This window comes from Eptatretus burgeri, chromosome 1 (assembly GCF_056783735.1).
Source record: "Eptatretus burgeri isolate ZD-2024b chromosome 1, Ebu_testis_v1, whole genome shotgun sequence".
Lineage (NCBI taxonomy): Eukaryota > Metazoa > Chordata > Myxini > Myxiniformes > Myxinidae > Eptatretus > Eptatretus burgeri.
The window spans coordinates 11,371,666-11,385,716 of record NC_140961.1 but is presented as its reverse complement, the minus strand read 5'-3'; the positions used below and the strand labels follow the sequence as shown (position 1 = coordinate 11,385,716).

Here is a 14,051-nt window from a genome sequence, read left to right as displayed (position 1 = left end):
AAGGTTTGTACAGTCCTTGAAATTCCTGGAAAAATTAAAAGCATTTTCCATTACTGGAATTTCCTGAAGAAGAAAAAAAACACCTGTGCAGGTCCTTGAAAATCCTGGAAAATTGAGAAGGTTGTGCAAATATACATAATCTGCCAGGCCTTTGGTCAGAATTGTTAATTCGACTGGTTTCTTTAAGAGAATTTTAACAACTTCAACCTCCCCCAAGGATTTACCTTAAAAGCTATGCCAAAATGGTTTCTCGCATGCAAAATCTGCAGGAGCGGGTCACCAGGCGAAATGTTTTTAACAGAATAACGGTTTTATTATAAGAGGGCACAGGGCAATAAACTGAGGACAAAAGATAGATGGACACAAACGGGCAGAGAAATGAATAAAGCACGCTCCTGATCCGATGTCACCAAAACGCACGGTACAGGAGTAAACTGCAATTAACAATGGTTCCCGGAAAGTGAGGTCTTTAACACAGAAAAGTGGAGGTTATGGATAAGCTTTGCCGAGGCGAGAGTGTGTGACATTACTGGGCAGACATATCGTTAAGGAGTCCAGTATCCAACAAGTAAAGAAATGCACAGGAAGCATCAGGATTTGTGAATTGTTTTGCACCACGAGTGAAGGTGATTTTGGTAAATGGCTCCAGTGCATGATGTGTGTGGGTTTTTTTTGTTTGTTTTTGTTACCCCCTCCCTCATCCCCATTATAAGGGGTGAGGGCCAATTGTACCAAGCTTCTGCCCTGCCTTGACCACAATACTCCTCCATTTCCCTCTGTCCTCAGCCAACTCTCACAACTCTCTCGAACCACCCTCACCTAAGATATCCCTCCTCACGCAATCTTCCATCTCGGCCGCTGTCCACTTTATTTTTTTATTTTTTTTTTCCCCTCCTACCTTGCTCCGTCAACCTATTCTCTTTTCCTCCAACTGCATGAAGTGTCCAGCTCATTTTAGCTTTTTACCAATCTCCCTGTCAAGCTCATCTGCATACCAATCTCCCTCAGTTCATCCATCCTCTTGACCCAGTTATTCTTGCAAAACTTGCAACCTCTGTTATCGTTGTCAGAGCTACCGTTTTGAGACTGTAATGGTAGGCCAGCGTCGCACAAGACACCAAAAATTTCTCTCTCAATTTAGTTTATCTTTCTGTCTGCCTTTACTCCCTCCACGCATTCACACCCACATGAATCCTCCTCCGCACCTCCACCTCCGACTTACCATCATCGGCTACTGTTCCTCCCAAGTAATCAAACCAATTTCCCCATCTCATCTCCTTCCCCTCGAACCTGATATTCATTTATTACCCTTGCTGAAGGAGATTGTTTTGCATTTGGGTCTTTGTTTGTTTGTTTTGTTTGTTTGTCTCTGTCTTTGTCCGCACAGAATTTGTGTTTTTCTCCACAACCATTTGTCGAATTGAAACAATTTTCACCATCTGTGTGACTACTGTTGTAGAAAGTTTTAATGATAATTGTGACATAGTCATGTGGTATGGCAGCCATGTTGGAAAAACTTTGGACCCCTCTGCAACTGTACCATGGAAAAAAATTTAAACTTGGCACATACTTTTGGCCATGTAGTGTGTGTGGACACCTGCTCGTCAAACATCTCACTCCAAAATAATGGGCATTAACATGGAGTTGGTCCCCCCCCCCCTTTGTTGCGATAACAGCCTCCACTTCTGGGAAGGCTTTCCACGAGATGTTGGAACATTGTTGTGGGGACTTGCTTTCATTCAGCCACAAGAGCAATTCGTGAGGTCGGGTACTGATGGTGGGTGATTCGGTCTGGCTCAGTCGTTGTTCCAATTCATTTCAAAGGTGTTTGATGGGGATTGAGGTCAGGGTTCTGTGCAGGCCAGTCAAGTTCTTCCACACCGATCTCGACAAACAATTTCTGTATGGACCTCGCTTTGTGCACAGGGGCAATGTCATGCTGAAATGGGAAAGGGCCTTCCCAAACATATTGCCACAAAGTTGGAAGCACAGCATCGTCTGGAATGTCATTGTATGCTCTGGCATGAATAGTTTCCTTCACTGGAACTAGCCAGTGGGCCGAGCCTGAACCATGAAAAACAGCCCCAAACCATTATTCCTCCTCCACCAAACTTTACAGATGGCACGATGCATTCGGGCAAGTAGCGTTCTGGTATCCGCCAAACCCAGATTCGGCTGTCGGACTGCCAGATGGTGAAGCGTGATTCATCACTCCAGAGAACGTGTTTCCACTGCTCCAGAGTCCAATGGCGGTGAGTTTTACACCACTCCAGCCGACGCTTGGCATTGCGCATGGTGATCTTCGGCTTGTGTGCAGCTGCTCGGCCATGGAAACCCATTTCTTGAAGCTCTTGACGAACAGTGTTTGTGCTGACGTTGCTTCCAGAGTCAGTTTGGAACTCGGTAGTGAGTGGTCTCGTTCTTTGTGCGCTTCAGCACTCGGTCTCTTTCTGTGAGCTTGTGTGGCCAACCACTTCGCGGTTGAGCTGTTGTTGCTCCTCTACGTTTCCACTTCACAATGACAGCACTTACAGTTGACCGGGGCAACTCGAGCAAGGCAGAAATTTGATGAACTGACTTGGTGGAAAGATGGCATCCGATGACGGTGCCACGTTGAAAGTCATTAAGCTCTTCAGTACGGCCCGTTCTCCTGCCAATGTTTGTCTATGGAGATTGCATGGCTGAGTGGTGGATTTTATACACCTGTCAAGCAATGGCTGTGGCTGAAATAGCCAAATCCACAAATTAGAATGGGCGTCCGCATACTTTTGACCATTTAGTGTAGCAAGTACCACTCATGGGGAACGAGTGTGATTGTTTTTTTTTAATGACGTCATAGGTGACTTTGTTTTGATGTCATAATTGCATATGCAGAATACTACATCCGATCAATATGAAAATTTGAGTCATCTCGGGATAAAATGGACCATTAATAAAAAAAAAAAAAATTCATGTCATTGGTCACGTGATTCGGAAGCCATATTGTTTTTTTTGTTTGTTTTTTTTAACCTTCAAAAATTTCAAATAGCTGAACAGATCCATGAAAAATGTTTACATACATGACTGCCTATCCATGAGGAACAAAAGGTACACACATATGACATCATAGGTCACATGATTTGGCAGCCATATTGGATTTACCCTAAAATGTATTTTTTTTAAAACATCTGTAGAACAGCTGGATCGATTGAGGGGGAAATTTCACACAAATGTTCCTCAAGGCATGTGTGTACAAAGTTGAGGAATTATTGATGTCATTGTTTGGTGCCCTCATTGGACTTCTGAAAAATATTCGATGTTTTTCTTGGAACCACTTGATCAGTCCAGATGAAACTTCACCATTAGGATTCAGTAGTGATGGGAAATCCTTTCTTTTTTATTTTAATTTCGACTTGATCGGGCACGTGGTCTGGAAGCCAGAGTTATTTAATATTTTGATCTGGGTTGATTTTTTTTATATATATTTTTTTTTAATGCTCACTTAGGTTTTTCTGGGTGGGGTTGAGGGGGAGGAGTATCAGCTGAAATGTGAATTCTATCCAGGTTCCTCCTGATGACTTCATGTTTTCTTTTTTGCTTGTTTTGGTTCCTTCTGATGACTCCAATGCAGGACTGTACCTATTTGGTCTTCCATTTGATAACTTGTTTAGTTATAAGGTACATATCTCACAGATTTATTACCTAATCGCCTGTGTTGAATTGATGTCCAATGAGGTTTTTAATGTCTCCTCTTCAGAGTTCTTGTACAAAATTTTGTGCTTCTATCACAATTTGAATGATTTTTTTTTCCTATCTGCCTTACTACTTCCAAACCTCTTTCACCAGTTGCCTCCACTACTTTCTCCATCCACCATACCTGATTTCTGTAACTCAACGATGTGGCCTTTCCTAATGTCTTTCCACACAAAACAAACATATGCAATTTCCCGAAACATCTCTGTACTTTTTCCACTCCTCCTCCAAACCTTCGTCTTTGCTGAGGTCCTCGCACCTCGCCCTCACTCTCCTTGTATTCTCTGATGATGTCCTTGCACTTCCTCCACCAAATCATCTTCTGACACCTGCTTTTAACTTCCCTCTTCATGCATAACAAACACCACCAGCTTGTGCTCTCGCGCAACTGCTTTTCAACCATTGATCCTTCACAGCTGTTGCTTCCTTCCTGCCATCGAATGAAATACAGTTCCGTGTCCACTCCTGTAAGTAATTTTGTGGCTTTCCGGCTTCTGAAAGAACTAATCAGCTCTGGTCATCCCATTATGACTCGCGTTCTCATTGGTTAATGCTTTTAAAAGTAAATTTTCCAAAGTGCACACAGTAAATGTTTTTAAATAATTATCAATTATTCACGTCGGACTTTATAGGTGAGGTCAAATTTGGAATAAAAATAAACGCTGACAGCATTTCATGTTGAGGGTGGGTACTTGTTCTTTTGTAGACATATTTTCAGTATGCTGTATCCGAATCTAATGTTCTCCAGGCTCCATTTTATGTTTTTAACCCTTTACTGGCTGACTCAAACTTACAGCCATTTTTCAGCACCTTCACTTGGCTCGTGTACATAATTGAGTTTTGATAGTCAATAAAACAAATTCGAATTGCGAACATACCCCGTGGGAGTTCATTCGATTCGTACAACTCTCAGGAGAGCGATAGCATGGACGACTGATAGTTTTGAAATTTGTTAATATTTTCATTGCATAAGAAAAAGAAACCAGAACACCTCACGAGAGTGATGCCAGTCATCTTTCTGATCATCTGGGGAGATTCTGAAGAAAAATTTCACGTCGTTACGCCCTGAGGAAATTGATGTCCAGCGTCGTCGTCAACGTTTGGTCTTGGAAGATGAGTATTTGCAGCGTGAGAAACGAACTTGCGTGGATGATTCCAGCGAGGAAAATTTTTAAAAATAATTTCAAAGGTTGTGTGTTCACTGTTCGTGCCAACCGAGTTTTCTATTTCCCTTGTTGTTTGTTTATTTATTTATTTATTTATTCCCTTTTTTTCATTTGTTTCAGTCTGTCATCACAGGATTCTCTGTTCATGTCTTGTGGGTTTTTATTTTTTGAAGTAAACTCTCATTTCTTAACCATACGTGTCGCCTGATTCTCACCTTGCGCACGCGAACCATTTTGGCGCTTGGGGAGTCCCTGGGCTAACCAACTGGTTTTAAGGGACTGACAGGATGCAGATTCCATCTGGGGAAAGAAGCTACCTTTCCACTCGAATGTGGTATCATTTGATCGGGCCGGTTTACGAAGGACATTGCGGGAAGCACGAGCAACCCCCGTCAACGTGACAACATATTGACCCTGCGCGCGTGAAGTGAAAACCGCGGTTAAGCAATTGTTTCACTTTGTCTGTCTGTCTGTCTGTCTGTCTGTGTGCGTCTACAAAGTCGGTTTATGATCGAGGAACAACTGGCTTTCAAAATCTTCTTCTTCTTTCAGCTGCTCCCGTTAGGGGTCGCCATTTCAGCTGCTCCCGTTAGCTGATCATCCGTATGATCCGCATAGTGATTTGGCACATGTTTTACGCCGGATGCCCTTCCTGACGCAACCCTGGTCGCCTCTTACGACACAGGGATATGGTACACCTATTTTGACAAGGGTATACACCGGCCCAGTACACTGGTACTCACTTCGCCGACCTCGGAAGGATGACAGGCTGAGCCAACCCCCTGGTGTATTAATTCAGTGGCCCAACGGGGCTTGAACTCAGGACCTTTTGGATCCCAAGCCGCTGCCCTAACCACTGCGCCAACACCAGGCTTATTATGACAAACAACACCAGGCCAACAACTGGCTTTCAAAATGTAATGTTTTATTTTGAACGTGAATCAGAAAGTAAACCTGTAGTTTATCAGAACCTTGGCTTTGAATTGGTCCTGATCACACCTGTGCAGAGAGGAGTGAGATGATTTTTTTTGTTTTTTAAACTCTGTTTGCCTGTGGTAGCCAAACACAATTGAAAATCATTCCAAGAAGGAAACTTGGTGTTTTAAGGGCACAAAGAACTCGTGTTAACGTGTCAGAGGCGGTAAACTTCCGAAACGTTTTTGATTTTTTTTTTTTTTTCCGACCAACTTTAAAAAAAAAATCTTTATTTTATTTGAATTGAATTGTATACGAGAACACAAATCACCTTTTTGGGCACTTTTAAAACCCTTCTGTTTAGCAGTACTTGGACAAAATATGACGGCATTTTTACGTCATTAGGATTGACACTCGGTGTTCATGAGTCATTTACTAAGTGGTGTTTGTTTTGGTTAAACTGTTTCATCACGGTGATGATTAAGTATCTTTTTAAATATTCCGAATGCTGAAATGTAATCCTTCGCCAACACCACTTGACTCGATGCAGTACACACAATAACATGGTGAACTTGCATCAAGAAGAAGGCAAACTTGCATCAAAAGGAAGTAAGGTGGAAGGAGTCAAAGGGTGGGGGGGGCTTGTAAGAACTCTGCAACATTAAATCACTTGCTTTTTTTAATTTTGACAAACACTTTGGTCACTCGGTCAGTCGCTGCCATTCATTCGGTTTTTATTCTTTTGTGGGTTTTTTTTTTGTTTGTTTGTTTTTCCTGCTCTTTCTCAACATATTGGTGTCTATCTGCCCTTTTTCCTGTCTATAAAATAGAATGTCTGCTCCCCACCCATCCTTCTCTCGCTCTCGCTCTCTCTCCCTCACTCCGAGTGGGTGGTTTGCCATTGACTTCCCGAAGGTATTTCGGGCAGAGATAGCTCGCCTACTCTTCATGAAAGACACCGTGTGGATCTTAATGTCCAATAACTAATGTCAGAAGACAGGACGCCCAGTTTAACGCGTCGGAACAACACACACATTGATTCACACTGCCTGTGAAACAACAGGATGACATTTTATAGCTGGGTCGAGATTCAAACCCAGGCTAGACAGCATAGTGGTGATTGTGCGCACCTCTTGGTCATCCTGTCTGCCGAAGTTTTATCTTGATGCACTGTTGACAAACAAACTGCGAATCCATGTTGTCTGTCTATATGAAAAATGTACATAATACATAGAATAAAAGTTGAATCTGAATTCAAAAAGATCACGGCTGGTGTCCCTGGACGGTGTAAAATAAAATCAGACGTACAATAATCACCTTTAAAAGAGGGGGGAAAAAATGAATTTCGGAGCCATTTCAATTCCCCTCCTGTGAACGTATTATTTAATTATATTGGGTTAGAAAGAAATCTTTTTCCTCGTCTGGATTTCGACATAATTATTTCGGGCATGAGTTTTGTTCAAATATGGAATCAGATTTTGAATATTAGTTTTTTTTTAATGAGCCTGTACGATACATTATTCGATCTTGGCAGGCGCCGATCACATTGCACATAGCCTCACACACAGCCGATCGGCGTCACAGCTAATGGATGAACAGACAGCTATCCTTGTCTTGTATATTAAAATGTCACACGTGGTTTATGAATGGCACAGAGTGCATGCAGAGCTGGAACAGTCGAAGCAGAATAAAGTCATGCTGGAGGGCCAAGTGCGTGAAATTGAGGACGAGCGAGTTGAGCTGCGGGGGAAGCTGGCTGATGCGCTCAAGCAAATGCGTCATGTGGAGCACAAGGTTTGACAAAATGTTCCAAACAACAACAACAAAAATCACTTGTTCCAGATAATTATCATCTGTGTCATGGAGTTGCCAGAATTTCCTCAATGTGACTGACTGTTTTTTTAGAATGTGCTTTTTCGAAACTGTTTATTTTTATGTTTTGATGGAGCATTCATGGAGGAGCTCGTACATGAATCACCTGTAAGACGGGGACATCAGTCGACATCCATGTACTATTGCATGAATTATATAGATATTTGTAGACAATGGACCCAAAGTGTACGTGGTGTATGTGATTTGAACCTGGGTTCCCTTCATCATGAGCCGGTGGTTCAGATTATTGTTACAACTTATTCAATTTTTGTTGGAGGATGAGGGGTATTAAAGGGTACATCTATGAAGAATTTGGGGATTGGGGGTGGGGGGGGGCGGGGAGGAAGACTATTGGGCAAAATCTTCACAAACTCTACAATGACGATGGTAATTCCCTGTCGAGGTCTGTCTGTTTCTCTTGATTATTACCCCCTGTTGGGCTCAGCCCGAAAAGGGGGCTTACAAATTTGATCTCTATTTTCATGTGCATGCGTCCGCAACCATATATCGGATGTGTATGGACGGATTTTATCCATACTTGGCACAAAAACAGCACATGATGGTGTACATATGCACAACATTTTGTTTCTTGATGGGATCAAAGATGGCTGACTGGTGGCCATTTTAGTTGGAAAAAAAATAGTGTTGAACACGTCTTCAACCATTTCTCAGACGTGCTATTGCCGATGTTCAAACTTGGCACACAGATACTGAATGATGGCTTGCATACGCTTGTGATATTGTTTTGAGAACAGGTCCAAGATGGCCGACTGGTGGCCATTTTAGTTGTTAAGAAAAATAAAAAAAGAAGCAGGTATTGAGCACATCTTCCACCATTTCTCAGATATGCATATACCGATGTTATTCAAACTTGGCACACAGATACTGAATGATTGCTTATGTGTGCCCATCATTTTGCATTTTTGAGATCAGATCCAAGATGGCCGTCTGGCAACTGTTTTGTTCCTTAAACGTGTCGCCAGCCATTTCTCGGACATGCATGATCCGAATTTATTCAACCCTGGCACAAGCGCAGCACATGATGGTATACACTTTATTTTGTGATATGATCAAACATGGCCGACTGGTAGACTGGCGGCCATTTTAGTTGTAAATAAATGTGGGCGACCCCTTTAACTCCATACAGCAAAATTACTAAAACGAAGGGGTCGATGACATTTTTCCTTTTCTTTTATTTTTATTTTTACTTTTATTTTTCTTGTTCACTTTGGAGAGAGATCTCAGAATTGCAGGACAAGTTTGTTGAGAATTTCTCCCATCTCGTTCTCTTTCCCTGCTTGGTCAGTCCTATCAAACATAACTGATATGAGGTGTTTGGTTTGCTCAGTACACTCGTGCACTGCCTTGCATTTTGAAGCTTAATGTTCATATATATATATATATATATATATATATATATATATATATATATATATATATATATATATATATATATATATATATATATATATATATATATATATAATGCTCGCAAATGGGTGCATCAATTCACCCTCAAAGGTGTGCACATCATCATCGTTTGTCATAATTGGCTGCCAAGAACATGTCGATTTCACACTCAGCGTGCCGCTTAACCCATTTATCGTTCTGGTAACACAAGTGGTCCAAAAAAAAAAAAAATCAATTGAGCCTCGTTGATCCAGATTTTGAAAACCATATAATTTAAACAAACAAGAAAAGTATCTCGCGTCTCATCTCGGGTTTTCATGTTTAGAAGGAGTTGCCGGAAAATGTTTTGTCATAAAAACGATGCAGAATGGGATCGAGATTTGAGATCTGTGCTCTGTCATGTACACAGTACGTCGTCGTCATTTTCACTGATCAGAGCTGGAAAAAACATTTATTTTGCTAACCTGTTGTTGTGGAATTTTGTTGTTAACTGACTCGATGTAAATCCTGTTACTCAAATTAATGACAATTAATTTACTGTCCACAACAAGAGTACATTTGATCAGAGAACCTTTATTCTTAACATGGTACCATGGAGTCCAAAGCACTGAGATGGTATACATCCACAATGATTTGCACGAAGCTAAGATCACATTTCCTGGCATTTATATGCTTTTGTGGGAGTGGAGGGGGCTGATCTGATAAGCATGAGGCAAAAGAACTCCAACTGCAATACGTGTCCACTCGGTGAAAGAGAATGACATAATCATGGCAAAAGTTGGTGTTACCAACCAGGTCACTTTGTTCCATCGTAAGACATTCCTTTTATCAACATTTCGGTCAAAAGACTCTTGGGTAAAGGGAAACATAACTGACAGCCAATTCGACTTGTAGCATAAAAATTCAAATTTATAAAGCACCAGTTACAATTGTAATTGAGAGTACATTAATATAATTATTTTTCTTCCACACTGTTAAGGCGTTGAAGATTGGACGCTGAATGTTGTATGGACGGAGCTCTTCGATCGAGTGAAGCACCATCGTTGCTATGGGAGACATAACTCGTTTTGTGTGCAATGACGTTTGGCAGCCATTGTGTCGGGGAAACCCTGGGGGGGGGGGGAGCGTTTCTTTGAAAACGTTTAAGAAATGAACGTTTTGCGAACTTTTTCCTCAATTGAGACGATTATTATAGACTAGTAAGTTTTTCCCACGTCCGCTTGGAATTCTAAACAGGGGAGGGATGAATGCGGCAAAAATGCAAATGGTGTCGTGTGTCATCGAGCAGACAAGCTGGGAACAACCCTCCGCCACCCTCCACAGCCACCCTTGTATTAATTCAAGTACGGCCGAGCGAACCGTGGATCATGAACCTTTTGGTCCAAACAATCATGAAGCTCGCGGGCATGGCCTCCCAGTTACGATTCCTGGGAGGTGGGGTTTAGTCTGCTCGGGAATGTTTGGGTCCTGTTGGCAGTTGGGTCAGTGTTTGTTGTTGTTGTAAAAACCGTGGCTTTATTGGCTGGCCTTGGACATGTTAAAACGTAGAAAAAGGTCACGAGGGTAATCACATACTGGGGGAAACTCGCCTTAAACCCTACCTTGTTAACACAGCCAGCACCACCCCCCGTGTGGTGACTCGAAAACAACCTTAAGCTCACAGTTTTCCCCACTTAAATTACATCGAGGTATCTCCTACCCTTCCAGGGTCCATGCTATGCTATTCAGTCCTATCTTCACTCTGGGATTCTTCCATCTACCCCCACAAACATAACAATACGATGTGGAAACGCCTTTGGCAATGTTTACAGCTTCGAGCCTGCTTGGCTATGTCTGTATGAGCTTTGCACATCTGGATTTGGGGATTTTCTCCCGTTCTTCCTTGAAGATTTGCTCAAGTTCTGAAGTTCGATGGGGAGTGTTGGTGAACAGCAATCTTCAAGTCTTTCCACAGATTCTCAATGGGATTCAAGTCTGGGCTTTAGTTGGGCCACTCAAGGACTTTCACATTCTTGTTCTGAAGCTGTTAGACTTTGGCCGTATGATTGGGGTCCTTTTCCTGTTGGAACGTGACTTGAATCTTCACCACAGTCTAAGGTCTTTGGAACTTCTCACAACTGGTTCTCGTGGATTTGTCTATATTTGGCTCCATTCATCGTTTGCTCTATCTTTACAAGTCTCTTAGTGCTTGCTGCTGAAATGCATCCCCGCAGCATGTTGCTGCCACCACCATGCTGTAACGGTAGGCATGGTGCACGATGGGTGATGAGCTGTGCTCAGTTTCCGCCAGACGGAGCGCTTCACATTCAGGCCAAAGATTTCAATGTTTTTTTTTTTTTAATCAGACCACAGAATCTTTTGCCTCGTGCTCAGTCTTTCACGTGCTTTTCTGCAAACTCCAGGTGTGCTGTCATGTGCCTTGTTCTCAGGAGTGGCTTCAGTCTGGCCACTCTCCCATAAAGCCGGAGATTTGTGAAGTGCTGAAGAGATTGTTGTCCTTCCGGCAAGTTCTCTAATCTCAGCCATGAAACTCTGTCGTTCTGTCAGAGTGGTCATTGGGTTCTTGGCCACCTCCCTCACCAAGGTCCTTCTTGCCCAGTTGTTCAGTTTGGTTTGACGGCCAGCTCTAGGAAGAGTCTGGGTAGTTCCATGTCCTTTCCCTTTCCAAATGATGGACCTCACTGTGTTCTTGGGAACTTTCAACACTCCAGAAATAGTTTTGTACCCTTCTCCAGAACTATGCCTACTCACAATTCTATCTCAAAGTTCCACGGACTGTTAGGGTTTATTCAAGCTGTAACACAACATGTGACTTTTCCCAAAAGTACGTTTCCCAAACCGTCACATTATTCCATCCGCTGACGAATGCCATCCGTTTATTGGTTTCGTCAGCATTGTGTATGATCTCCAATCATGAAAACGTATCAAAGATACCTGGATATATTTTTTTATTTTTAACCAGAATCATAAAATTACCGGGGTTTTGTTTTGCAGGAAGAACATGATTGTTGTGTTGATGTATTCATTATTCTCTCCTTTCTCTTTCTGAGCATACAGGCCGCCTGTCGATTGTTTGCTTAATCCAACTTTCGGTCATGTACGTCCCGGTAATGGGATCTGTCTCGACCCCCTTACACTCGATGCATTCGTTGATTTCGTGGAACGACGTTGAGGATTTAATGGATATTAAAAAGCAACCATGGTAATGTTTTTAATTTAAAATTTATATCTGTCGATATGTTGAATGTAACACCTGAACCCTGACCTTAATCTTTTTGCGAAATTGAGATTGATTTTTTTTTTATTTTTTTTTAAATAAATCATCCATCCTTTTCTCTCTTGACAGAGTCCCACTCATAATGACAAGTTACAGGAATTGCAGCAGCAACAGAAAGGTAAAGAGAACCACTCATGTGGCCTAAACGATGTTTTAAAGATCATGTGTTCACAAATGTTAGTCCTGAGTTTTAAATTATGAGGTGCATGTCTGAACACAAGTCAGTACATCGAAGCGGTGGACTGGTTGATCTGTGATCTCGAAGTATGGATTGGTTGTCCGGAGGAATTCCGTGTGAGCATGGCACAAGTACTTGGTGGGTCATGACTCGCTGTCGGAAGGTAACTCTCTTTCTGAGGGCGCCTTCTGGAGCGATTCTGAGAGCAGTCACGTGATCCACTGCCACCTCGTCTCGTGACACGAACTCGTTTATTACCTGCCATCTCTCTTTTTTTTTCCCCCCCCACCTACAATCCCACGCTTTTTGGAAAATAAATAAATAAAATGAGGGATGTTGTAGTCTGTCTGTCTGTCTGTCTGTCTGTCTGTCTGTCTGTCTGTCTGTCTGTCTGTCTGTCTGTCTGTCTGTCTGTCTGTCTGTCTGTCTGTCTGTCTGTCTGTCCTCTGTCCATCCCGCACGCTGTCTCATCCAAAACATTTGTGCATAAATTCACCCAACTTGGTAATTATCACCACAAGAATGTATAGTAGGATAGCAGTGCCATTTTGCTCCCTCTCCTTGGTGTAGGGTCAAAAGGTCAAACGCTAAAAAATGTAATTTCAGGCACATTTTTAAAAATTCATTTGTGAAACTTTTTACACGCAATCAACATTTGGGGACGCATGAATTTTTACTTTATTTAATTTTATTTTTTATTAATGTTTGACCACAAGTTCATTCCCCAGGGGGTGTGGACTTTGGGTCACATGGTCAAAATGGACAAAACCCCCCCACAAATAACTCAGAATTTGGTATTGGGTTGTTCCTGGTGAAACGTTTTGCCATCTTTCAACTTTGCTTTGGGTGCGAAGTGTGGGGGATTTGCAATGTCGCACCATCGACTTTGCTCTATTTTTAATCTACGGACGTGGTGACGCGATTTAAATCTGCAGACTTGGTGACGGGATTTTAATCTGCGGACTTGGTGACGGGATTTTAATCTGCGGACTTGGTGATGGGATTTTAATCTGCGGACTTGGTGATGGGATTTTAATCTACGGACGTGGTGACGCGATTTAAATCTGCAGACTTGGTGACGGGATTTTAATCTGCGGACTTGGTGACGGGATTTTAATCTGCGGACTTGGTGACGGGATTTTAATCTGCGGACTTGGTGATGGGATTTTAATCTGCGGACTTTAACGGGATTTTAATCTGCGGACCTGGTGACGGGATTTTAATCTGCGGACTTGGTGACGGGATTTTAATCTGCGGACTTTGTCACGGGATTTTAATCTGCGGACTTTAACGGGATTTTAATCTGTGGACCTGGTGATGGGATTTTAATCTGCAGACCGGGTGATGGGATTTTAATCTGCGGACTTGGTCACGGGATTTTAATCTGCGGACTTGGTCACGGGATTTTAATCTGCGGACTTGGTGACGGGATTTTAATCTGCGGACTTGGTGACGGGATTTTAATCTGCGGACTTGGTCACGGGATTTTAATCTGCGGACT

At 42.3% G+C, this 14,051-nt stretch overlaps 1 protein-coding gene across 7 annotated transcripts in view; it reads left to right on the top strand.

Moving 5' to 3' along the window:
• LOC147033866 (uncharacterized) overlaps nt 1-14,051 on the top strand; it is a 113,294-nt gene that overhangs the window by 50,173 nt on the left and 49,070 nt on the right. For all 7 annotated transcript variants that reach the window (XM_085872042.1, XM_085872044.1, XM_085872040.1 and 4 more), the window contains 2 exons: nt 7,469-7,607; nt 12,442-12,490. In XM_085872042.1, coding sequence (XP_085728168.1) covers nt 7,469-7,607; nt 12,442-12,490 — 188 coding nt within the window. The remainder of the gene's footprint in view (nt 1-7,468; nt 7,608-12,441; nt 12,491-14,051) is intronic.